General features: G+C 43.1%; 1 protein-coding gene across 1 annotated transcript in view; it reads left to right on the plus strand.

Annotated features, from left to right (window-relative positions):
• erfl3 (Ets2 repressor factor like 3) overlaps positions 1-25,607 on the plus strand; it is a 44,964-nt gene that overhangs the window by 9,243 nt on the left and 10,114 nt on the right. The window contains exon 2 of the mRNA XM_062399927.1: positions 20,891-21,125. Within this exon, the coding sequence (XP_062255911.1) occupies positions 20,891-21,125 (235 nt within the window). The remainder of the gene's footprint in view (positions 1-20,890; positions 21,126-25,607) is intronic.

Consider the following 25,607-nt stretch of genomic DNA (forward strand, 5'->3'; position numbering starts at 1 on the left):
CCCCGGAAACTCTAAATATGAGCTTCAAGTCAGACTAGACCACACGCCGGGATCAAGTTTAACTTGTCATGTTGTACTGATGCAGTGCATTTGTTGTGCATACATACTGCATGTCCATGCAAACACACACACATAGCCCATGGCCATACTTAACATGTGTGGTCAATGGCAGAATCAACTGTGGTGGATTTCACTCGCAGCAGTAGAAGAGCCTGACTATTTTTGCGCACCGGCCCTCGTCCTCTTAAATGTTCATAAGACTTCCTTCCTCCAGGACACTGGGTTTTTCTCGGCTCTCCAGGTGCATATGTGTATCTCCTGCTTGTGAATCAGTGAGTGTTCTGGCCTGAGAGAAACTGAATAATGCATTGGATCATTGGAAAGGTATTTATAGGAAAACAGAGTGATTAAAGTTTAATGACAAAGGCGGCCATCAGTGCTGTACATCATATTGCGCATCATCCTCCTCCACACACACACACACACACACACACAGACACACACGCACGTACACAGGAAGAGAGAGACTTGGAAACAGGCTCATCTCATCACATATTTGTCCATAAGTGTGCCCACCAGTTTCACATGCTGTACCACTCTCAGCTCTTTTAGTGCCTTGACCTGAACACATCCTCTAGTGTTTTTGAGCCATTTGGTCATTTGCAGAAGTCTGACTAAATGATTGATGTTGCTCATACGTAGGTAAAGACAGCACAGACGGTGTTTTGGGCAAACACCTGTGGTCTGCACCTCCGTGTCCACACAGGTCACTGCGGCGACTTCCACGAATGCTCCTTTGAAACACTTTCCCTTACAACATCGTCATCCGTGTGACTTACACAGCGTGCAGGGTGAACAGACTTTGCTTATGACTCTGCCCCGACCACACAGACACGCTCATGCTCTAAATTTAACACCAGCCACAGAAAGCTCCACAACCTCACTTGAGTCAAAATCCGTTTGAGTTTGATTTTTAAGCGTCCTGCATATTTTATCTGGTCTAAATGCTTTCTTTCAGAAAACCCCGTAACTAAAATTAAGTTACTGTTTTTAAATGTTTAAATTTAGTTTGGATTTTGTTGAATAATCATTGGGCCAGTGAAACCAGTCCTCAGATTATTTTAGCTACTCAATACTATATTATTTAATCTATCATATAATATGATAATTTACTTTTACTTAAAGTTTTCACTGTAGACAATGAACCATTTTGAAACTTACAATCCTTTAGTAATTATCAATCACTACCATGGCTGGTGATCAGTTCAAGAAAAAGCTTAAGTCTGCATCTCTGGTCCATGACCTCAACGTAAAGCAGCTTGCCCAGCCCCTGCTGTCCGTCTGCACATGTGTGATGTGTGTGCGCTCCACTGCCTCTGTACAGTAGCCCTGCCCACGGTCACAATACTTTTATCCATGTCCATTTTTAGCCTCAGATGTGGCCCAGGGAAATTACGTAATGTCCAAGCAAGTTGCATGCGGGTGGGCGCACACACACATATAGGCCTACTGTACATACACAGACACACACACACACACACACACACACACACAGTGATTGTTGTTTTTGGGGATTAAAGCTTTTGATGAAGTGAACAGTGAGCCGGAGCCCCTGACCAGTCACAGGGTGAGACGGAAAAGGAAAGTAGGGAATAATAGATCAAAAGCAGCGGAGGGGATTTGCAGGAGCATGAGGGAGGGAGAGATGAGGGGCTAAATGGGGAGAATCAGAGAGCATGATGGAGGAAGAGAAAATGGACAAGATGGTTGGAAAGTGCTTGGGCATTGAGCCTGATAAGAGTTGAATAAGAGAAGGAGAAAGGGAAATGGCTCCAAACTCAGGTCACCAGCTAAAATCAAATTCAGATGAGGGTTTTGGAATTTCATAGATACAGTTCATTCCAGGTCTGTGGCATCTAAACTCTATTAAAAGAAACAAACAAGTGATTAATGGTCAAACAGATTTTATCAGCATATTTTCCTCAACATGGCGTGTCTGCATTTCATCTGCCAGCGTGTGCATCTGTGCTCGACATGTATGTTACCGTAGAGACAAGTCATAAACGCTTCATCTTCCCTCTGCCAGGAGATGTCAATCAAAATAATATGTTAGTGATTATAGGCTACAGAAAGAGTGCAGGAAAAAAATCAGAAGTGCTGTCACCATAGTTTTAGTGAATTGCTTTTGCCCACACACACATTAATATATACACCAGGGTCCTGCACACGCTCATACACAGCAAAGCCCCAAGCTATAGTGTACTCCCTGTGTGTAAGTGGGCGTTTTGTTATCAAGTTTATTGTGTTTGTCTGGCTCAAGTATTACCCAGGTTATGTTCAAAGGTACATCTTCAAGGGCTGGGGCAAAATGCTTATCTCCCTATTTGTATTTATACTGGTACAATATTTGGCTATGTATTTAATATATAACAAGTGTTGTGATTCAAAATGACGATTTATTGCTACACACACACACACACACGTAAATGATGATATCTTATTTTAAATCTGCTACAAAATGAAATATTTTCCTTATCTGATGAAACAGCGTATGAATGCCGGATCCCGATGTCTTGTCTCGAGTGTATATGTCATCAAATTGTTATTGTGTGGAGGTGAAACTGAAAACTAGCGTAGCTATCATTTCATGGGAAACCCCCTTGCTACCTTACACCTTGGAGGGATGATCTGAGCATTTTTGAATCAGCGATCAGGACAATAGATTATGTGAATGCCATCTTAATAATGCGTGCCTTTTGTGTGTGTGTGACACATAGCCTAGAGGTATCGCTATTGTATGTTCATGCACACATGTACAATGTGGTGCAGAAGCGCGAGACCACTTCCTGAAATGCACAAGCAGCGAGGTAGCGCCTCATGTTATGAGTTCCACCAAGCAGAGGTAATCGGTGTGTTTACACTGGGCTCTTACATAACGCCGGCTGAGCGGTGCACGGACGGAGGGGAGAAGGTTCATCGCTCTCTCTCTTTCTCTGCCAGCCACCGTTTTATCTCTGAACTAACTTCCTTCCCCTTTGCTCATTCATTTCTCTTTTTTCACTTCCTTCCTCTTGTCCTCATCTGTTTCTTCAGACACCTGTTACTACGGTGCTTATGCCTTCACAACATAATGTATCATTAGATACAATGAAAAGATCAAATTAATATTATGCAGTAACAAAATGTTCATTTGATATAGTTTTTGGTTCTTGTTTCAATTGTAAAAAAGCCAATTTACAACACACATTATCTTAAGGCACTTTGAAGAGAAACCTGTCGCATTTGTAATATGAATAACCAAGTGATGCTGGACCGACTGTCAATATTTCATCCTTATTTTCAAACGATATTGCTTCTTCTCCCTCTCTGTGCCGGCGTTTCTCTCCGCTTTTGAGTGCCTGCTTCGGTTCAGGTGGATGTGGTCGGACGGCACATCTTATTAACTGGTTCTGACAAAGCATAAACACATTTGGCCCTTATACATCACAATGATAATACTACATCTACTTCCACAGCACTTCATTAAACATCGAGAACACAGATTAAACGTTATTGAGATTGTTAGTCTTGCCTGACTCTCGGGGTCTGACAGGCCAGTCAGGGCCACGTTGTTGGATGAATGAAACCCTGTACTACTCCCACTCAGGGAGGCCAGAATGAAACCATGTATACCACTGCTATTAACCTTAGATCATGTTGTCTAGTTTTGTTGTTGGGCCTGTGGCAGTGCTGGGAAGCTTTGTGTTTACTGTCAAGCTCATTGCTCAGTTGAGCTGATTGACTGCTATTGTTTAGATGGGTGTCTGGTACCATGTAGTACAGAAAGGTTCATGCAGCAGGCTGCGATGGAGCCTGACCATCTTGTAAGGTTCGCCTTCCATCAAAAACCTCTGTAGCTCTGCCTATGCGTCCTTTCCTCTCTTACTCTTCATTTCTATATTTTTGCTCCTCTCTCAAGTTACATCATCATCAGCCTTTCTCTCTTCTGTCTTCCTCCCTCTCCCGGGCTCTTGCATAACGCCCAGCTTTATTTGCACCAGCTGAGGATTCTAATCTTTCCCACAAAGCACAGCGCAAGAGCAAACCAGGAGAGCAGAGAATGGGAGCCGGGCGCGCTGACCTTTCTAACGTGCCCGTGTGCGCTGCCTCGTTAACTCAGCCACTCCATCCATTAATGAGATCTGGAGCAGGGCTTTGTTGACCGGCACCAACAGCACAGCATCGAACTCTATGGGTTTGTGTGCTTGTAAAGATAGTTTTCATAATTTTATGCCTTTAGTCTGTCATTTCAAGGGTGTGTGTGTGTATTTATGGGTGCTGTTGTCTGTCCCACCTCCTGCTGCATCGTTGTAGGTGCATGGTCTCACTTGGCAGCCCTATGCTAACTGGGGGATAAGCACTGATTATCTACACAGCCTGCATTAGGAACTACACACACACACACACACACTTTGGGAGACCCTGATGCTACATGACGAAGCACATTCCACCATTGTGACCAAATGTGCTCAGGTCATAAATAAGATGAACCATATAGCTCCAACGAAATAGGACATGGTATATTATCGTATTAAAAAGTTTGTGTGTATACTAACCTGGCAAGGGCGATACCATGATGAAAAGTTTGTGTGTGTGTGTTTGTGTGTGTTCCGACAGCAAATATGTCGTGCAGAGCAGTGCTCATTGAGGCAAATTCTCCCTCTCTGATTTCTCCAAATCTCAAACGCACACACGCACGCACAAACACACATACACAGGGGCACAAAGAAAGACACAGTAAGCCGGCTGTCTGGCAGCGACGTCTGTGCGAGGTGAGTGTTACATAAGGCTGATCAACACTACTTAATCAGCTTTAGGAGACATGTTTAACAAGCTGACCAAGTGGGGTGGGGGGGTTTAGTGGAGGAGAAAGAGGCAGTGAGGAGTCGGAGGGGCGCAAGACAAGGGCAAGGGCGCAGGAGCCGGGGGGAATGATGGAAACCAGGAAAAACTGAGCGAAGGACGAGAGCAGTGGGGGGAGAAGAGAAAGCGGTGACAGGCGGTGACACGGCATGTGTCTTTTGTCTTGTTTACGACAAGATAAACAGACACACAAACACGCTGTGCTCTGCCCTCTGTGTCCCCCTCACAGACCACTGGGATGCAGAGTCATGACTGCCAGGAGTGTGTGTGGGTGTGCATTTGCCAGTGCAGGTCAAACGCATTTTACTTGTTAGATTGTGTCTCCCTGGACCTGAGATTTTTACAATCTTGTGTTAAACGTGAAATCATGATAAATGTTGAATTTACTGAAACAGCCAGTATTTGTTGTGGCCATCCCAGTGATTCACCGCTCTCGCATAATTTTGATTTACCAGGAAATAGAGCCAGGTACCTAGACCACATTCGAACATTAGGCTATTGAAAGTAAATTTTGATTTCCTTTTGTCTAAAAGTAAAAATTCCCATATTAAAACTTTCGGATGTTCTCCTCCCTCTGTTGTTTTTTCTTTAAGACTAAAATGTAAAGGTTCAGTGTGTAGAATTTAGTTACATCTAGCGGTGATGTTGCGTGTTGCAACCTCACCCAACCCTTCCAAACATGAAAGAGAACCAGTAGTAGCCTTCAGTTTTCATAACAACTCAAAAGGTGTTGAGTTTGTCCAGTTTGGATGACTTAAAAAAAACATGGCGGCCTCCTTACAGAGAGGTGTTTAAATATAAAGAGCCCATTCTAGGGTAAAGAAAACAACTATTCTTACAATTTAGATAAAACAAATAGTGAGAATATTGGTAGGATTATTTTATATTCAATTTCTGCCAAAAGATCCGTTTCACCTAAATCTTACACACATCTTAAATCGTTGAAGAGAGCATCCACTCTGCCTTAACATTTGTCTTCTCCTTTCAGAGCAATTTCCCCCAAATTATCATGTTTAGTTTATTTCATGTCTCTTGACTTGTGATGACAGTTTATTCATCTTGTGGTTCACCACTGCTAAGTAAACGTAGAGGGCACCACTCAATCTGAATGAGTGTATTTCAGTAATGATTCACACATTCGCTCTGGTTTTGACAGTGACGGTGTTGTTAGTCTGTTTGTTTATGTCGTTCCTTTTATTTCATCTCCATCTCCAGCACCTTTTTTCTCCTTTTGTACTTTTCTCTCCCGTTGACCTTTTCCCAGTTTCCTTAACTTTTCCAAACACACACACCTCTTAAAGAATGACTAGCAGATGTGGACGGAGCTTTTTTCCTTCATCTAAAATTAGCTGCGAAAGAAGAATGGCAGGAAAGCGCACAGGGCTGGACGCACAAATGGGAGGGATGGGGTGGTGGGGTTGGCTATGGGGGATTTGATGGAGGAATACACTAGAAGAGGAGGAAGGAATAGCTTGATGGGACTTAGTGAAGTAGTGTGTATTTTTGGTACTGTTCACACGCTGCTGACGCACAGGAACCTCTTGAGGGCCCGGTTTAGAAACACCTTCGACTTTAAATGTGCTTGTACTGCTAAGTAATACACTGTGGTTGGTGTTGTCCTGGTGTTTGAGCCTATGTGAAATTAATTTAAAGAAAGCAGCATAGGTGATGTTTGTTTCAGGGTGCTTCATTGTTGGCCCTTATTGTTTGATTATTATGTTATATATTACTTTGTATATTCAGGGCCTAGACTGAGCAAGGTGGTTGTGTTCATATGAGCGCATGGTGTGCAAACTGTATGGATACTGAGTTAGCCAATGAGTATGGAAGTAGAAGTAGTTTTTATACTGGCTCACTTGGTCTCCTCCCATGTTCTGTCTTCATGTTCTTTTGCTGTGCACGACACACAGATGATGAACATCTGACCAACTGAAGGAAACTAAATTGGCTCTCAGTTGAGTGCATACCTCCGCCAAGGCCCAACAGTCCCCTAATAAAAACACTAGAGCTGGATTAAAAAAATATCAGTCGGCTTCTCTGAGAAATCAGCAAAAATACTACAAAAGGCCCTATCTCGCAATTTAAGATAAAGTATAAAATAATTCCTGAATCCGCCTCCTGATCTCCACCCCTTCCATGGAAATTAGTTCTTGTGAAATTCTGCAAACAAACATGTGCGGAAGAAAATACCTTCTTGGTAAAGATAGAAACAGTCTTTAGTCCTGGTGTATTTGTTAAGGGAAATTATGTAATGAGTTAATTGATTTGCAGTGAGAGCAGTTATCTTTGAATTGCTGTTTGAAGTGTATATAGTGTGCAGGTCTGTGTGACCACAGTTTTGATCAAATCTCTAAAGTTATGAGCAGCAACTCAGGCCTTTTAGTGTCGCCATCATCATGATGCAACATTGCTCTGGAACTTCCCAGCCCAAATGTTTGTAATTACCCGTCTATTAGCATGTGGACGCTGATGTACACAGTTCCAGAGCTGCTGTTCTCCCAATCAGCAGAAAAGTGTTAAGGACAACAGGCCTGGTTGGTAAGCTGCCAAGGTCCCCTGTTCACTCAGCACCCAAGGGCCCGCTTAGAATACCAGGCCACCGTCCCTCCGCTTCACCCTCAACTTAGAGTTATCTGTCCCCTGATGATTATATAGTCTTCAAGGGAGTCAACAAGTTTTACTCAGCTGTTTCATCAAATAGAAGCACTGTCAGTGGGCAGAAAAAAAACTCTATAGTTGTTAGGCTACAACTGTGTTTGTTTTCCTTAAAACACGAGGTAAGTGTGTGTTTTTGTACCTTTTGCTCCACGTTGGATACCCTGCAGGGCATCACCGGCACAGTTTGCAGCAGCGGAGCTATGAGAAAAACATGATTCCCCAGGGCCAGTCACCTATTCCACTCTCAGCTCCAGTCTGAACAACAGCGTGCAGCTCATAACAAGAGGCCCACGCACACACACACACACACATAGTTAATCCACAGGCTTCCCATTAGGGCTTTGATATTTTGAGGGTGGAGATGTTTTTTTACATGCTTGTCCGTCGTGTCAGGGTATCAATCGTAGCTCTCTCTGAACTCAAGTAGTTGCAATTCATGTATTGCTTTGTTCAGTCAAATATAAAAAAGCCTTTTTAGGTTCACAATGTTGATATTGGACTGTAAAACTAGGATTGTTAATTTAGTAGTTTGTACTAAAAGGGAAAAAATTTGATAGACTGTCATGGATTTCATTGTTGGAGGCACTGACACTGTTCAACAAGTCCTCAGTTTATAATTGTATTGTCTGACTAATTATTGTTATTTAGTGTGTTACAAATTGTATGTATTTATTTGAATGTGGTTGCTACTGCTGACACACGAAAATGAACCATTTGGGTTTATTTGAAAAAAAAATTGCAAGGTGGGGCCGGTAGGCAGGTTACGTAATCTGTTGGTCTGAACATCGCTCAACACCATAACTCATACGACCACGAAAATCTTACAATACTTAAAAAGTACAAACAGTAATTACATTGTTTGCTGCTTTAAAAGCTTTTGATAGTAGAACAACATGTCAAGAGGATAAACAATCAAATCATACAAGTAATTTGATTAGAGTAAGGCTATTTCTGAAATTAGAAGATATAACAGTGAATAGCTTAAATCATGTGTGATCTGATGAAGGGTCAGATTTTTAAAACACTGTCGACACAGTTTTCATTCTCTTATATCCGAGACACTCAAAATATTTGAAGACTGAGCTTTGAAAAAAGAAGCACTCCACCAAGGTTTCCTCAGCTTACTACCTCTCATATCTAAACACATAATGTCCTTTGCAGCTCAATTTAACAACCTTGATGTGCATGATGTTGTTCCATCTAACTTTATAAAAGTCCTGACTCGGTCAGGGAGAGAGTCATAAAAATTAAAGTTAATGTGTTCTGCCAGAGGGAACACATAAAGTTGTAACTACTGCTAAAATTGATGAGTCGATGAATATATCTAGAGAAAATCTGCAGCATATTAGATAATCAATTTATCTTTGTTGTTTAACGAATTACATTTTTTATCCACGTACAGGCTCTTCTTTGCCTGTTTTTTCTTTTTTATATAAATATACACTTCATATCTTTATGCTGTGAGGACACAACTTGTGTTTTTCACGACCTTCCAACTCAGACTCATTGCCCAATGTAAAGTTTATTAATGTATTGTCCATATCCCCTGCATCCCGTGAGGTTTGTCTCTTCAAAACTCATCCAATTCTAACATAATCAAAGTGTGTTAGAATTGGATGAGTTGTGTAGAGACAAACATTTTTTAATTATCCTGCTAAATGCTCTCAAAGTTTCCTTTTTCAGCAAAGACCTAACTTCACTTCAGATTATAAGTGATTCAAAAACACACCTTTATGCCAATGTAGCAGAGTGATTTTTTTTTTTTAAAGAACAAGAACAGATCCTTCTAAGCTGAGAGACGTCTGGTGCAAATATCAGGTGTCTCTCACTTGCCATCACGCATCCAAAATGTTAATCCTCTGTGGAATGCGTAGGCATCAGATGTGAGACAGCAGGTCTGCGTGTACGTGTTCATGACTCATTTGTCTTCTAGTTTTTGTTTATTTCATAACATTGTAGGAAGAGGAGGGGAGAAAAAAAACCCACAATACAATCTAAGTGCTGGCTGCCAAACAGAGCGAGGCCTTGCTGGGTCTTTTGACATGCAGAATATTTTTCTCTTGGAACTCTGCTAAACACAGGACGGGCTGCCAGTACGCCGTGTCGGGTTTAGACTGGAGGCTTTTTCTGCCTTGAGTAGCCCCCCTGCTCTTAGAGACGGTGGAAAAGTTGTCTTGATCCCAGCCAAGGCTTGTGGGCACACACATACACACACACATACACACACATATACACACTTTTAATGAACACACTCACACTCACACTCACACACACACACACACACACACACACACCATGTAGCACAGAACTCTGTCTCCTGACGGCTACCTGTTGCTGGCAGATTCAGCCTCCCACTCCTCGCTCGCTCCTTCCCTTCCCTTTCTAATATCTGGTTTGTTTGAGGCCGTGTTCCATGCTTGAAAGCATTAATTGCCATTTATGCTTTATTTTTTTGTTCTGTTCGTTTCTGGGGGGGTTATTTTTAGGCCTTAAGTGTCTGGTTGCTAGGAGACAGTGTTAGGGAGAGAGAGAGAGAGAGAGAGAGGCAGGAGAATGGAGGAGAGTTTGCGTTGTGAATGCTGAATTACAAACACATTCACGCTTTTAGTCAGCACTGACGCACACTCGCACACATAAATATACACACACACACGCTGGATGTTTTAGCCTGTAACTGTTAATGTGGACTTGTTATTGCGGAAAGTGTGAATGTGTGTGTGTGTGTGTAGAACTGCAAGTGAAAGCTGTATAACTCATCTCCTTCTGCCTTATGCCTCAAGCTAATCACCCCCTCTTTACATCAACACTCTCCAGTAAATGTGCATATACTTTACCAGGAAAATAAACATTTTCACTACAAATAATTGTTGTTTCTGAGTATTGCCTGATTGGGTTTTGATTCTAGACAGATTTTAGTGTAATTGTCACACATTGACACAGACACACACACACACACACACACAGGAAGCAGATCTGTTGGTGTACAACAGATGCTAACATCCTGTCCCGCTCTGGTGGCACATTCCAGGAAACCACCTCCCAAAAATGCCACCTGTCGCTCAGAGAAACACACACACACACACACACATACACAAACATACAAACAGACACACACACATACACACCTTCTCTAAAAGGCGGATATATTGTTCAATCAACCTTTTGCAGAGTCACTCACAACCAGTGACAACACCTGGATAATAGTTTGTTACTGCCCCAGGCAATTTAGCAAATACAAATTTATTAAAGTATTTGCATGTAATTTAATGGCCCGATGGTTTTTTGGTCAATGTCTATATTTCTGTCCCTTTCCCTCACACAGTCAACACACTCTTTCAGGCAGTAGTGAGTGTGGGCAGTGTGTTGTTGGACCAGAGGTGAAGTGTCAACTGGCAGCTCTTTGCCAAGCTGTTGGCTGGAGAAGTACATTAACACCAGACTGTGAGGTGGGGAGACAGAGTGAAGGAGAAGAGAGGCGCCTGTGGCCTGTAGCACGGCCGTGTTAGGCCTTAACAGCTTATCCCTAAAAGTAACTTTGAGGGACATTCATTTTTAGTCTATAACAAGGCAAAACTATCATTAAATGTAGTTAAGATTTTCAGTTCAGGCGATTTTTTTCTGGGCATGACTCCAAAATGTAAAGATATTCAGTCTTCATTATATATTATTAATAGATTCAGCAAAATAGTTGTATTTCAGCCCAGCCTTGTTAATTACTGAGACGACTGCATTAATAGTCAAACCAGGTATGAGGCTGAATTGAAATCTGGATCTGGCAAATAGTTTGAGCTTATAAAGTATTCTGCTTCGTTACCAACATCTAAAATTATAGCTATGTGTTTTCAACCTGGGTCCTTTGCACCTTGCATTGTGTGAGTGCAGCATGTAGAAGGAGTGCGATTGTTTGTGTGTGCGTGTGAGTGTGTGTGAATTTCTAAAGAGAGAGGTGAATGTCCTGGGAGCAGTGTGTCACTTTGGTGAGTGTAAATATACCCAACAGTGCCCCGAGAGCGACAGGAGCTGTCCCTCAAACACAATATTATTTTGCTGTTCTTAACACACTCTGGGGAACACACACACACACACGCAAGACACACACACTCCCACCAGGCGTGTTTATGGGTGTGATTACACAGAGAGTGCTTCAGATCAGGTGCAGTGCCCTGAGGCTTTGTGTGTGTAGTGTGGACAGAGCTCAGTGTTTTAGTTCACAGGGTGCTGCTCGTCCAACATGCATTTGAGGCTGCTGCTGATCTTTGCGCTTCTTGTCTTCCGTTTCCTGGATAGGTGTGTGTGTGTGTGTGTGTGTGTGTGTGTGTGTGTGTGTGTGTCTGTTTGTGTGTGGCCTGTATAGTGAGTTCAGATGTCCCATGTGGTCAAGCACAAGTGTATTGGGTCCTCACAGGCTAAAATCAAGGTCACACCAAAAAACGTCGCTTATTCTAGTATTATTCTTTACCTTATTAAATACACCCGGTTCATTTGCACACTTTAGAACCTTTGTGTGCCATTGTTTTCAAGCAATGCAATATGTTTTAGAGCGATTCCCCGACTTTCAGATATTTCACTGCTGTTTAATATAAATGTACAAGTTCTTGTTATGTTTTTCAACATCTAATTCACCTTGTTTCATAATATATAGAAATCAATGGAAGAAATGCTATTTACAAACCAACTTATTAACCAATAAACAAACCAACTGTGAAAATACAACCTCCTCCGTGGATGTAAATATGCAAAACCACTTAATATGAAAGGATGTTTCAGAGTTATAAATTACTTTTATAGTAAAATGATATGTGACTTCATAAACCATCTGAAATTTTTTCATTTTTTTTCAAAATAAACCATGAAACACACGTCCTTCCGCACAAAGCTTTGCGTCAGCGGATGGATATTCAGGACTTAAGTCTTTTCCAGTCTCACAGTGGAGCCTGTGGATGTGGAGATCTGCAGCGGAGGATCCCTATGGACGCTCTGGCCTTTCAGTTTTTTTTCCTCCCTCTCTTGCTCCTCCCCTACAATTTCCTGGAAAAGACGTGCGTCTGTTCACTGGAAGAGAAGCTATACAGCACTGGGCCGAGAAATGAATCTTACATCATGTCCTTCTCCTTCTTTGTCCCACTTGGGCTCTCATCTCCCTCTCCTCTTACTCCTTCAGCACTTCTGTACTTTCCCTCTTTTCCCCATCCATGTTGTGTGCTCTCGCTCACTCTCTCACTTGCTCTCCTACTGTTGAACAATAACCCCAGTGTGTGTGTGTGTGTGTGCGTTTGTGTTACTATTTTTGGCGCCTCCAAGGCCACAAAGTACTCTCTTCTCTCCTGCTCTTTCCCTGGTTCTCTCTTCTGCAGCTATACGGCCCCTTAGTAAGAGCCTATAGAAAACGTAGACCGCATGTGGTGACATCTAAGAATACTAGAGCCGCTTGTGAGGCTTATACATGCTTTTGTGTGACGTGCGTTTACCTCTCCCGGCCGACAGGTGACGCAGGGGTTACCACAACCTCGTTTAAGAGCAGTTCCTTCAGGACAAATTGGTCTGCATCCAAATTATTCACAACACATGTTTCTTTGGCAAACCTTTCAAATGTGCTACAATTAACCTACCTTATCTAACTCTAGTTCTAGAATCTGAGCCATTGTAAAGCCAAGATGGAAACTTCTAAGCCCAACAGTCAACAGTTCTTCTCCTAATCTGCATCTCCTCCAGACACTTTCTCTGCTGTCGGCTTTGACCAGCTGATTCCAGCCTTTGTTTTTGAGCAGACATGTTGACAGACATGAGCTGAAGTTAAACACGCTTACAACACGCTGAACGATTCTCCCCCCTTTTAGATTTTGGGTCAGAAAATTCAGTTTTTAGTCAAACAGTTCCCAGCACAAGTCTCACCGCAAATAAATAATTTACTGGTTTGTTCATGTTTGTTTATATTACTAAATTTGATATATTTGGGGTTTATCTTCATTTCTGGGTAAGTTGTAAATTGTGATGGATCGTTGAAACTATTTTCTCACCTCTTAGACCAAATAATGAATTGTGAATTTACATTAGTAGATCATGAAAGTCATTGATGGTTAAATCACTTCTCATCTCTTATACCTTACATATAAGACATTAAGATGACTGTGACGTTTTTATGTTGCAGCCAATACCTAAACCATTTTGAGTTAATGGCCACTTCCTAAATTATTGATTTTCCTGAACGTCAATGTCCCAGGTTCCTCAACTTTTTTGTGTCACCGTCTTGTGTCTCCGTCTCTCACTCTCTAAATCCTCCTCTACCGGCCTTTTGAATTTTTAATGTACATTGTGGGAAGAGCACAGACATTTTGGGAGTCGTACGTATAGGCTCTAATCACCCTCCTCCTCCTCCTACAGAAACCCTCTTTCTCTCCCTACGCTCACTCTTTCTTTTATTTTCCCCTCATCCCTCCCCTCCGACTCCTGGTCTTGTGTTTCTGTCTTCTGTGCTCTGCTCGCTCTGCGCGGCGCTCCGGGCAGTTTCACTCATCCAGGCGGCTGTGACAAAGACGAAGCTGTGTATAAGTGTGTGTGAAACACAGGCAGATACAGGCTGGCTCTCAATATTTAGTGGGTTTGCAGACCCTCTGAGCTCAGCCTGACCTCACTCTCACCCACGCACCCACTTGCACCGGTCGTTTCCCACATCCACGCTAAAGCTGAGTTGAGTTAAAGTAGCGCTGTGCCAGCCAACTGAAGCTAATGGCTGTTCAGAGGCCCTGCCCCTGTGTAAAAGCCCTGAGTCTGCAACTCCGCTGTTAGTTTGGCACAGGCCTGTCAGTTGATTTGCCGCTGAGTAGGACTCACAGCTCTGGGAATCTCTTTTCTCACTCTAGTACTTTGTCTGGCTGCCCGTCTGTCTCTGCCCTCTTCCCATCAGCCCTCGCTCCCCTCGACACCTCACTCCCAGGTTGATGATTGAGCCGCAGCTGAAGAGTTCAATGAATTCACTGATCATTTTCTCATTTACCTGGTTTTATCTAACAATCAGTCTATAATAAAAACTGGAGTTGAAACTGGAGTGTATTTCTGCCTGTTACGACCAGAAGGTAAAAAATAATAATACTAAGTTTACCGCAGGAAGTCTAAACAAGTATAAAATTCTGTATTATGAATATTCTCTTACTATGCTACGTCATCATATTTCCACTCGTGTGGAAGTGTGAGTAACTCAGGTAAAGACAAGACATATTTAAGGATGATAGAAAAATAAACAGATTAAATAAGTTATTAGCTTAAAGAGGGAGGACAAGAACTCAATGTGAAACAGTGGCAGAGAGCAACTTTATCTATCGCCTACCGCTGTGTCCACCTCCTCACTGCATGGCTTCATCTCTCTCTATCTTCTCAAGTCTATTGTCCTTGTCCTCTTTCTTTCTTTTCTCTTTCACTCTTTTCTCACTCAGTTGCTTTCATCTCCACGGACGCCCACCCCCCCCTTCTCCTCTTGCGGTGTGAGAGAGAGAGAGTGGAGGTTATTGTTGGTCTGGCGAGTGGCACACATAGCTGGAATAGCAGCAGTGGTAGAAGTCTGCTTGGGGCCTGCCACCGAGATCACACAGAGGAAAAGAGGCATCCGCACTCTTGGAGAGGGGAGGAGGAGGGAGGAGGGGAGGGGACAGGAGAGGGGGAGGGAGGGAAGGATGAGGAGGGAGGGTGGTAAGCAATCTGAACTGGATGACAACAGACTACCAGACGAGCTATGATCTCATCGCCCCCTTAATCCCACACCGCCTCCTCCTCCTTCCTTCCTTCCCTCCCTCCCTCGCTCCCTCCTTCCATCCATCCATCCATCTACCCCCTCTCTCCTCTCCCACTCTTGCCATTGTCCGTCTTTCTTTCTCTTCACACTCTTGTTTCCCCGATCTCCCTCCCCTGTCTCCTTTTCTCCTACTTTCTTCTCTCTGTTCTTCACTTGTCCTAATGCTCACCCCATCTCATCTTGCCTTCTTCTCTTTCACTCCCTCTCTTCATCCTCCCCCTATTGCCCCCCTTTGCATCACTTTCTACCACCTGCCCCTCACTTGTCCCAACTCGAAACACACACACATACACACACACACACACACACACACACACACACACACACACACACACACACTCAGAGAGAGAGAGAGAGAGGTCTTGACGCACTTGCACTCTCTTTAGTGTCCCAGGGCAGAGATTAGGCGCACCCCTATCGTCAACCCTCCACACCAGTCTCTACATTATTGATGCTGTGTGTGTGTGCTTGTGTGTTTGTGTGTTTGTGAGATTGTGAGGCCTGCACATCCACGCTGTAATGGCTATCTGGTGTCTCCCTTGGGAGGGAAGGGGGTGAGGGAGGAAAGGAGCCAAAGAGAGGGAGAGTCGAGGTCAGAGAGGTTAAGTGTGGTGGTGGGGGTTAGGTCCTGCTCTTCAGGCTCATCCTCGCTCTTTCTGTCTGCCCCTCTCATCTTTATCCAAATGCAAAGTTTCACACAGTTCGTATGCCCACACACACACACAGACACACATACACATATTCCCCCAAAATTCATTGCTAAAATTCCCCCTAGAACTCTTGAAAAGTGAGTGTGTATAAGTGTGTCTCTGTGTGTGTTTGTGTGTTACTTTGTGTGAGAGGTTGGGGATTATGTTTAGAGGAATGCTGAGAACAAGAACAGGTGTCTTTGTCCTCCACCCATAGTCCTACCCCGGCCGAGCTGTCCTGACTCACACTGGATCAGCTATCACACACGACACACACATGGACACACACACAAACTTGCACACACATGGACACACACACAAACTCGCACACACGGACCCAAAAGTTGCTGTCTCGTTAACTATGCAACGTGGTCTCTTTGATGTAAAGTATTTGGCTGATGAGTAATAACAAGCACTCAACGCCCTGAAATGTGTATGTACATACAGTACACACACATGTGTGTGCACATACAGTACACACACATATGCACCATACTTGTGCCTATTTATCGTCACGTTGATAAACAGTGATGCTGATGACGGTGAATTGTGCATTTCTTTTCAGGTAGAGCATATCCTCTTGACTCTATAGTCACACACACTATTACCAAACACACACACACACACACACGCACACACACAGGGCTGCTACTGGTCCTCCAGGTATCGGTATCACTCGGTGACCTGAAATATGATGTGTGTGTGTGTGTGTGTGTGAGTAATGACCTCTGTGGTCCACACCAAAGTCAAAAAGATCATTACAGATGCATCTCTACAGACCTACACATACTGTCTGTGCAAACAATAGAAGTTATGTTGGCTTATAAAACAATATCTATATATAAATCCTATATAGTGTGTAGGCATAGTGAGGCAGTTTAACCCATATTAATATGTCAGATTTGTTAAACCACAACATTCAGGAGCAAAAATCCGAAATAAATTGAAATAAATATGAATGATGATGATAATGATTTAATTCTCATTGATTCTAAAGATTTCTATCAAACCCTTATGACAGAGAAATGAAACTGAGGCTTGATATTTTTACAGTTTAACCATAAACTTGATCATAAATAGCTTTAAAGAGAAAGTACAAATACAACCCAATATCTAACTTAAATTAAGAAATACAAATACCTTATCTAAAATAAATCAGTCGGCTCTACTTAGAATCAGTTTTAATCTGTTTCTTTTGTATGTAAATGAGCAACCAAAGCTCAGTAACACAACAGACGCTGAGTACAAAACAATCATCTACTGTCGACCACTGAGCTCTGTGGCAGCAGTGGTCAGTGGTTGGTCAGTGGTCAGCACTACTCATTGAATCATCTCAGATCGGGGATTCGATCAACCTTTTCCTGACTTGAGTGGAAACGCGTCATTTGCTTTAACACAGTCCCCATCAGTTCACTGTGTCTGGAAACATTGTGTTGTCTTCTGCAGTGGGAGTGTGTTTGTGTAGGCGGTGATGTGTTATTGTTGGAGGAGCGTGCTCAGCCAGGCCAGTATGTTGATGATAGCCCCTGGTGGGCTGCTCTGTGGCTGTGTAGTTCACTCAGGGTTGGATCACGCAACAAGTGTTTGTTTGAATGTTCGAAAGAGAAACAGGAGGTGGAGGGCGGGAAGGGAAAAAGGAAACCTACACATGCACGTCTGGAAAGAGGCTTTGCAAAATGAACACAACACAGTTTATGCAGTTTTTTACACCCATGGTAATTTCGCACGTTGTGATGTATGTTAATAATCTGCAGTTTCAATAAAGTAGCCTGCACAGCCTGTTTGTTGACCGCTGCTGGCCGCCTCCTGGGTTCATTATATTCACAGATAAAATCCTATCTGGATTTCGGAGATTGGAAAATGCGTAGGCATCCTCGACATTGTTTGACTAATATTCAGAAATCTTCATTTTGAATCCTCCTGAGTAGGTTGGACAACTGAGTGAATCATTGGCCGTGCCGCGCAGATGCATCAGTGTGGAGGAAAACCATCAGGAAATAGTGGTTAAGAATAGGAATTAGCCCACGTTTAATGATCATGAAGACACATATGATGATAACTTTCCTCACAACTTCTTCTTCACTAAGAACTGGAAACCTTATTATGGCTGAACCCGCCCCTGCTCTGTCCTTTTTATATAGTGTAAAAGTGAAAATTTGAAGATAACACATGTCGATCAAATTATTGTAGTAAGCACTTGTGTGCACATTCGTAGATACAGTCTCTGGCAGATGTGCTATCAACATTATTCAGTGTTACGCAACAGTGACTAAATGGTAAGAGCCGGTTAGTGCAGCAGAGATTATCAGGGCTATCTATCTCTGCCTCAGGCTGTCATCCAGTAAATCCATCGACAGGCCTGCACATCCATAATCTGATGATTTGGGCCTGTTTGTTTCCCAATCTCCAGCCAACTCATTTCCTCTGTTGTTGTTTGTATGCTGTTGCAGCTACACACAGGAAGACACAGGGCCTCATGCTAGCCTTTCTATGTCCTCTCAAAATAGGATGTAATGGCTAAATTATCCAAGTGAATTGAAAATTAGAAAACCCCTGCTCATTGTAAAACAATTTCCCATTTGCAAAAGTTTATCCATTTGCAATATTTATGTGTTTTTGTGTGTCGGCCAGAAGAACAAATGTGGATCTAAAATAACACTGCAGCAGCCATAAAGAAGGCATCAAATTTAATCAACTTGCACAACAAAAACTGTCAGGCAGCTTTTAGGGGCTTTTCACAGCTGCCTTGTTTGGCCAGGACTTCAGACTTTTCCATTTAGACTGAATCAAATTAACCAGTATGAAAGACAGTTTAGACAAAGCTCCAGACCAGTGGACCAAAATTTTATCAGACTTTTTTGGATGGTTTAGACTTTCAGATCTCTTGCAGGAGGTTGAGACAGCGTTAAATAATAGAGAAAGACAATGGCGTGGCCCATAGGATGGCTTGTGGTCTTTGCCTCAGATTATATGATGTTTGGACAACAAGGACAATCATTTTGCTGGTGGTAATCCCGTTAAAGTATTACAGTAGCAATGGAATTAACAATGACATGAACCTTGGCTTGGTCCAGACTTTCAGTTGTGAAAACATCCTTATTAAAAGTTAATGTACATCATTGCATCAGACGGATTATTTATACTTTCCTGCATTCAGTGTCATTTGAATCTTTACATTATTTGCACTTGATATTTTAAAGTAATATCAGCAGAACTGTTCAGCATTAAATATCCTGTACAGTGACACTTTAGAACCTCCTCCCTTCTTTTTGTATCAGCGCTCCGAGGATGATTGGGCCAAACATTACACTCTAATATTCTATTTTGCTCGGTCGTGTTAAATCTTCTTGACCGCCCAAGCAACAGAATGTTGGTGGGAGACTTGCATAAACATTTTCAGACACGCCAACCCTTTCAAACTTATACATTTGGGTGCACACATGCTCACACAAACAGTCATATACCTACGCCCACGGCCTCAGTCTGCCCCGCTTACTCTGCGTTTCCTACAAGAAGCGGGTGGAGGGAGATGGAGGGACAGACTAGAGAGATGACTGGCTGTGCTGTTTTCCTCTGGTCGGAGGAAAGAGTGACTGCATGAGAGGAAAGAGGTGGAGGAGAGGTGGAAAGGTTTTGCATGTGCCTAACTGTTCCAAAAAGCCCACTAACACTACAGCTTTTAGTGTTGCAGTGAACATGTGTGTTTCCTGTGAACACTCTCTGTGGTGAGGAGGTGATCTAATGAGGGGGGGGGGGAATGTGGTTTACATGTTCTTACCTTTTTTTTTCATTTACAAAGGAGAATCAGGAGAGATGACCTGGGACAGAGTTCTCTCCTTTTTCACTCACTTCTCGCTCTGTTGCTTTCATCTCCAATCCATGTCCATAGAGGTTATGGCTACGACCCATGGACCTTCAGTTTCCTAATAATATTAGCTACTGTGGTCAAAGGAACTTCAAGCTGCTTGTCAGTGATATTTGCTACCATCATGCTTGCCAATAATTTTCATTATCTCCTCAGACAAAGCTCTACTTTCTCTTGACCATTTTTAGTGCGGTACACACATCTCCTCTGTGTTTAAAAAGGCCAAATGACTGACTCGACTGAAGAGAACGATGATAGTAACAGGTCTGCCTGAAATGTCACCTCTCCTAAGGGGCAGGAATTCAGCTGTTGGTACAGATTCTTTGTTTTATTCTGTGATAAACTAGAAACATGTCAGTAAACATGACAAAGGAGCTTTTAATTTCAACCCTTTTCAGGAAGAATGGAGCTTTGTTTCATTGAGATATAAGAGGGGCCAACACTTCTGTAGCCACCCGGACGACCTTGTAAGATCGAGACATTTAAACATGCAGCATTGTCCTTGCCGGTCAGGACATACTGCACTGCCTCTTCTGTCATTGTGTGCAACGTCTATTACGTCTATTTTCCCCTCTCTTCTTCCTCCTCAAAGATTGACTGAAGAATGAAAGAAAACTGGGGGTGTGAAGACAGTACTGTATTTGCAATGATATATGATTGAGGACACTCAAGCCTGTGCTTGACTGCACTGTTGTGCAATATGTGATCTATACTAGACAAAGCACATCTCATCCTCGTTGCTCTTACAGAATAGACTCCACTCACCTGATACACCCACAGCTGCTGACTCCTAATTGTAACTGTATCTCAGCCTTTTGTATTTCTTTGCTGTACACGGTGACTCACATTGGTTCAAATATCTTTCAAAAAGCAGAGTTTTCAATTGAATGAATATGAATTTGCTCTCCACATCACTGTTCACCATTCTTTTGCTGTTCTGTTTCCCTGCCCTGACACTAACCCCCCACTCTCTTCTCCTCTCTGTTTCAGGGATCGCCTTCCCAGAATGGGCATACAAGCCCGAGTCGAGCCCTGGGTCCCGGCAGATCCAGCTGTGGCACTTCATCCTGGAGCTGCTCCGGAAGGAGGAGTATCACGATGTCATCGCCTGGCAGGGGGACTACGGCGAGTTTGTCATCAAGGACCCGGATGAGGTGGCCCGACTGTGGGGCGCCAGGAAGTGCAAACCCCAAATGAACTACGATAAACTGAGCAGGGCTCTGAGGTATGACGACAGAGAAACGCTTTGTGAAAATGTCTACTCATTCATTCATTTGTTTCTATATTTTAACTTCTCTGTTCGTGAAGACAAGCAATCGCCACAGATTTTTGAAAAAGCCTTTATTTGTGGTGAAAACCCTTCCTGTTCAGCAGAGCCAAGATACAGATATAAATCCACAGTGCACTTTGAACTGAGGGTCTTGTTATCAAGTAGAAGGAATTAAAAAATATCCACCAGACTAAGAGCTGATTCAATGATATTTATGAATCTGCATCTTTACGAAGCTGCCATGGTTCAGGAAAATAGGTCAGGTCCCTTCTGAAACCAGGCCTGATATGTGAGCTTGCAGTAATCTATTGGAGCTGGTCGTCTGACTTCAGAATACTAGTTTTTACCCCTCAATCCCCAGAGAGACAAAGAGGACTTCAATGTTACACTTTGTTGGATTATTATGATTGTGTAACTATTTCTCTTAATTCGTCGTTTTTTTTTTTTTAGTTCCTCTAGTTATGTAGTTGTATGATTTCAGTTTTTATTGATTGTGTTCTAGTGGTTTTTTTTTTCTTGTTCTCTCTTTGAAATTAAACCTTAATCTCAATGAGGCTTAAATAAAGATTTAAAAACATATTGTAGGCTGTTGGCAGGAATATTTGAGGCGCCCCAGAGCCAGGCTGGTAAAGAGGCAGACCTAAAATACTTTTTTGTTTTTGGGCATATTTTATGCCGTTAATTATGGTCGACAGTTTACTGGATGTCTGCACATGTTGATTGATCTTTTTTTTGTTGTGGGTAGTCAACCTGGTGCTGGGGAAAATGTTCAGTAAATGAAGTTTAAATCCTGTGTAATACAAACTGAGAAGACCCCCTGTGACCCAGGCAGCTGATTCCAGTTACAGCACTGGCCCGCTGGAAGCATTTCATTCAGACCCCATAGCTTTGCCTGCCTGGCTCTGGTTCACCCAGGCATTCCATTAGTCATGCCTTACTGGGCACTAATAGCACTTAACCAAGTCTATAATACTGTTGCATGGTATTTACCTGGACAGGTTACGGTCAAAGTGGAGTTACAACACAAACACATTTGGCCGGCACAGCCAAGCTCATTAGCGTGTTGCAACAGTGATTTGGCAGAGGTTCGGGAGTTAGCCCTAGATTCAAGTTCGGGTATTAATGTCATGTGAAAATACGACTTATACAATATCATGGTTCAGCTTTCTGTTTATCATTTGTGTTGTATGGGTGGTTAGGACCCTGGTATCTGGTTTACACAATCTTTACTTATATCAACTATCACTCACAATCCCCTTTAATTCAATCAAGCTGCACCAAATTGCCCAAATTGCCCACACTCATGGACAGTAGTTCTCTTTATATATTTGAAGATCTTTGCAATATAACCCTGTATCCGCCTCCTTTTGTCCCCAAAAGTGAATGGGTTCTATTTGTAATGCTCCCGCCAAGTTTCGTTGAAATGCGTGTGGTAGTTTTTTGCGTACTCCTGTTTATAAACCAACAACAAACAGAGTGGGATGAACACATAACCTCCACCAAGGAGGTGATAACTGCCCTTAGCTCATTAAAGTCAAATATTAGGAGCATCACAATATCCCTAAGGAACTCTCTCAGCACAGCCTCTCTTTCACTCTGTGTCTTGGGGCCCTGGATTCTATTTACACATTAAATAGGTCCAAGATCAGACTAAGCACTTTATAGAAATTTGCGTAGGCCATCAACAGATACATGGAATTGCTTAATTTAGGAGCGTGGAAGGCTTATGCATGCTCATTTACACTGGTGAGATTAAGATAACGCCTGTTGCAGATGGGATCCTAGGAACAGAGGGAATTAACATGGACTACTAATGTGTGCCTCCATGTGATGTACACACACACACACACACACACACACACACACACACACACATTTGGACTGGAGTCCGGATTTAGAATTTCTGAATTAGAGAGAAAAAGAATGTGGATGGGGATACTTGTGGTCAGGCTCTTTATTTATAACATGGCCATCCTCCTGAGCTATAACAGATTTGGAGCTTAGGCTGCACTAAGTGCTTATATATAGCGGGTCTTAGTGCCCTCTGATGGGTCGGCTTTAGGGCCTGATTATCAACAGGTTTTCTACACAGGAGTTTCCCCTCTGGAACTATAGTGTCCTCATCTATCCTCCTACAGGAACATTGTCTCCCTCTGTGCCTGTAAATTGGCCGGAGTGACTTCAGACTGGAAGCGAGCAGGACGGTCAAACGCAACAAGACACATGCACGTACCCTGCGATTGCGTTGTCACCTGATTTGACACCAGAGCTGTCGTCGGTACCTTCACTGCGAGTGACGAGTGAAACGCAGCCTCTCAAGACCCACATGAATAGTAATTTGGCCAGAGGATTAATGACACTAAAGATTAATGTTTAAAGTTATCAAAGCAGCACACAAACACACATGTGCATGGTTAACAATCCCCATATGGAGCAAACCGTTGGATTTCAGGCCAGCGCACACCCCTCATGTGGAGAAAACCTGGAGTCTGCTAATAATGGAGACCGCAATCGGCTTGTGGCAATTAGCACACGCACACATGCTCACACACTTGAAAAGGCATGGCTGTTTTGAAGTGTTCTTTTTATCACTTAGGCTTTGTAATTATTATTTCTACCTCCACGATCTTATTATTTCCTATCTGCCGTGCACATGGTGGAAATTCCCTTGAAGCCTCTGTGTTGTGTGTTCACTGTTCAGACACGTGCAGACGCACGGACTTTCCGTTAAAACACAGCCTCGGTCCATGCGTCATCTCGGCCTCCCGCTCCCACGGCCGCTGTGAAATTCCCACTCCTGTCGAGAGGATTACACTCTCACTTTGTGAGTGTGTGTTCATGTGCAAGTGTGTCTCCGTTCATGTGTCAGGGTTTGTTGTTCTGTTTTATTGCAAATAATAAAAAGAAAAGACAAAATAGACTTTTCAGATATTTTGCTTTTGGCAGGATTGTGTTAGATCCCTAATGAATTCTGCGCTTTTCAAGAATTACTACGTTCTCACCTTCGTGAATATTCAGATGTGTCTGACATATTTAATAATAGGAAGGACACAGTCTTTACCTCGGCTTGTCCTACAACATGATCCCTCATTATGGAAATACAGCAAAGCCGCTCCTCTGATTCCCTGCACCAGCAGCCTGCTCTCATAAACGAGACCTGCGCCCATCGACAAAGTAGTGGAAATGAAGCCTGTTGCCAATCAGTCATTGCAGAGAGCTGGCTTAATGAGTGTAATCACACTAAGAGGTCCCAGCTCCTGGGGACCTCCAGGGCCCCCCCAGGTCCTCACAGTCTGCAGCCCACCTTGGCTCCAGCGCAGCAGTCAGAGGTCAGGGGGGACTGCCAAGCACAGCTGGCAAAGATTAGAAACACGGCACATGTGCACATTCACATACACAAATGCACCATTGTACACAGACTCTGGCCCGTGCATGCTTGCTTGCACACATGTTTGGAGACCTTGCTCCATTTCCAACTTTCATTTAGCCGTGATGGGCTGCCACAGCTGGAATACTGCCACCACAGAAAAACACATAAAAAGAATGAAAGGCCCTTGAACATTTCCAGGAATGGTGATGCTATAAATAAAAAAAAATAACATTATGTACGATAATGTGCGATGCCACGGCTCCGTTCTTGCTCTGAAATACTGCAGCCATTTTTAAACTGCTGCACTAATTCTCTGATGCACTTATAGAAGTGACCTCATTGACCACATCCACACAACATGCAGCAGGAAATAGTGCTGCATGTGCACACAGTGTTACGCACCTCGCTGGCCAGGACTGTTTATAGGTCAGAAGGCTTCTCTCTGTAGCAGCGCTTTGTGTGGAAGCACCCAGCGCTCAAGAGAAAGTGCAGAGGGAGCAGCCAGGGACAGAACCACTGTATGACTTTGTGTTTTCAACGTATGCTGGTGTGCATCGACTTTCCTTTGTCTCTATCTGCAGCGTGGATGTGTTCAGTGTACACGAGCCTGTGTGTACGTCATTGTCCCTGACTGAATGAGGCCTTTATTTCTGTGAGTGAGGATGCACACGTAGACACACACACACACACACACACACACACAAGTTCACATTACACAAACACACACCAGATTGTGCTCGAGTACATATTCGCACCCACAGAGCATGTGACTGGCCTAATCGGACCCTGACCAGATCCTCTTCTTCACACACAAACACAGATGCATACCACCCCCACCACACCACACACACACACATGCCCACATCCCAAATCAGACACATTGTATTTCCTGTTCGAGACAGTAAACTCATTAAATTCGGCTTTTAAACAAAGCACTGTTACATGTGCAACTTTAACACATTTACACACACACACACACCTGAATGTGAGCAGCTGGTGTGTGTGTGTGTGTGTGTGTATGTGTGTGTAACAGCCAGTGCTGACGAAAGAGGTAGAAAATAAACACG

The sequence above is a fragment of the Platichthys flesus genome, chromosome 11 (genome assembly GCF_949316205.1).
Source record: "Platichthys flesus chromosome 11, fPlaFle2.1, whole genome shotgun sequence".
Classification (NCBI taxonomy): Eukaryota; Metazoa; Chordata; class Actinopteri; order Pleuronectiformes; family Pleuronectidae; genus Platichthys; species Platichthys flesus.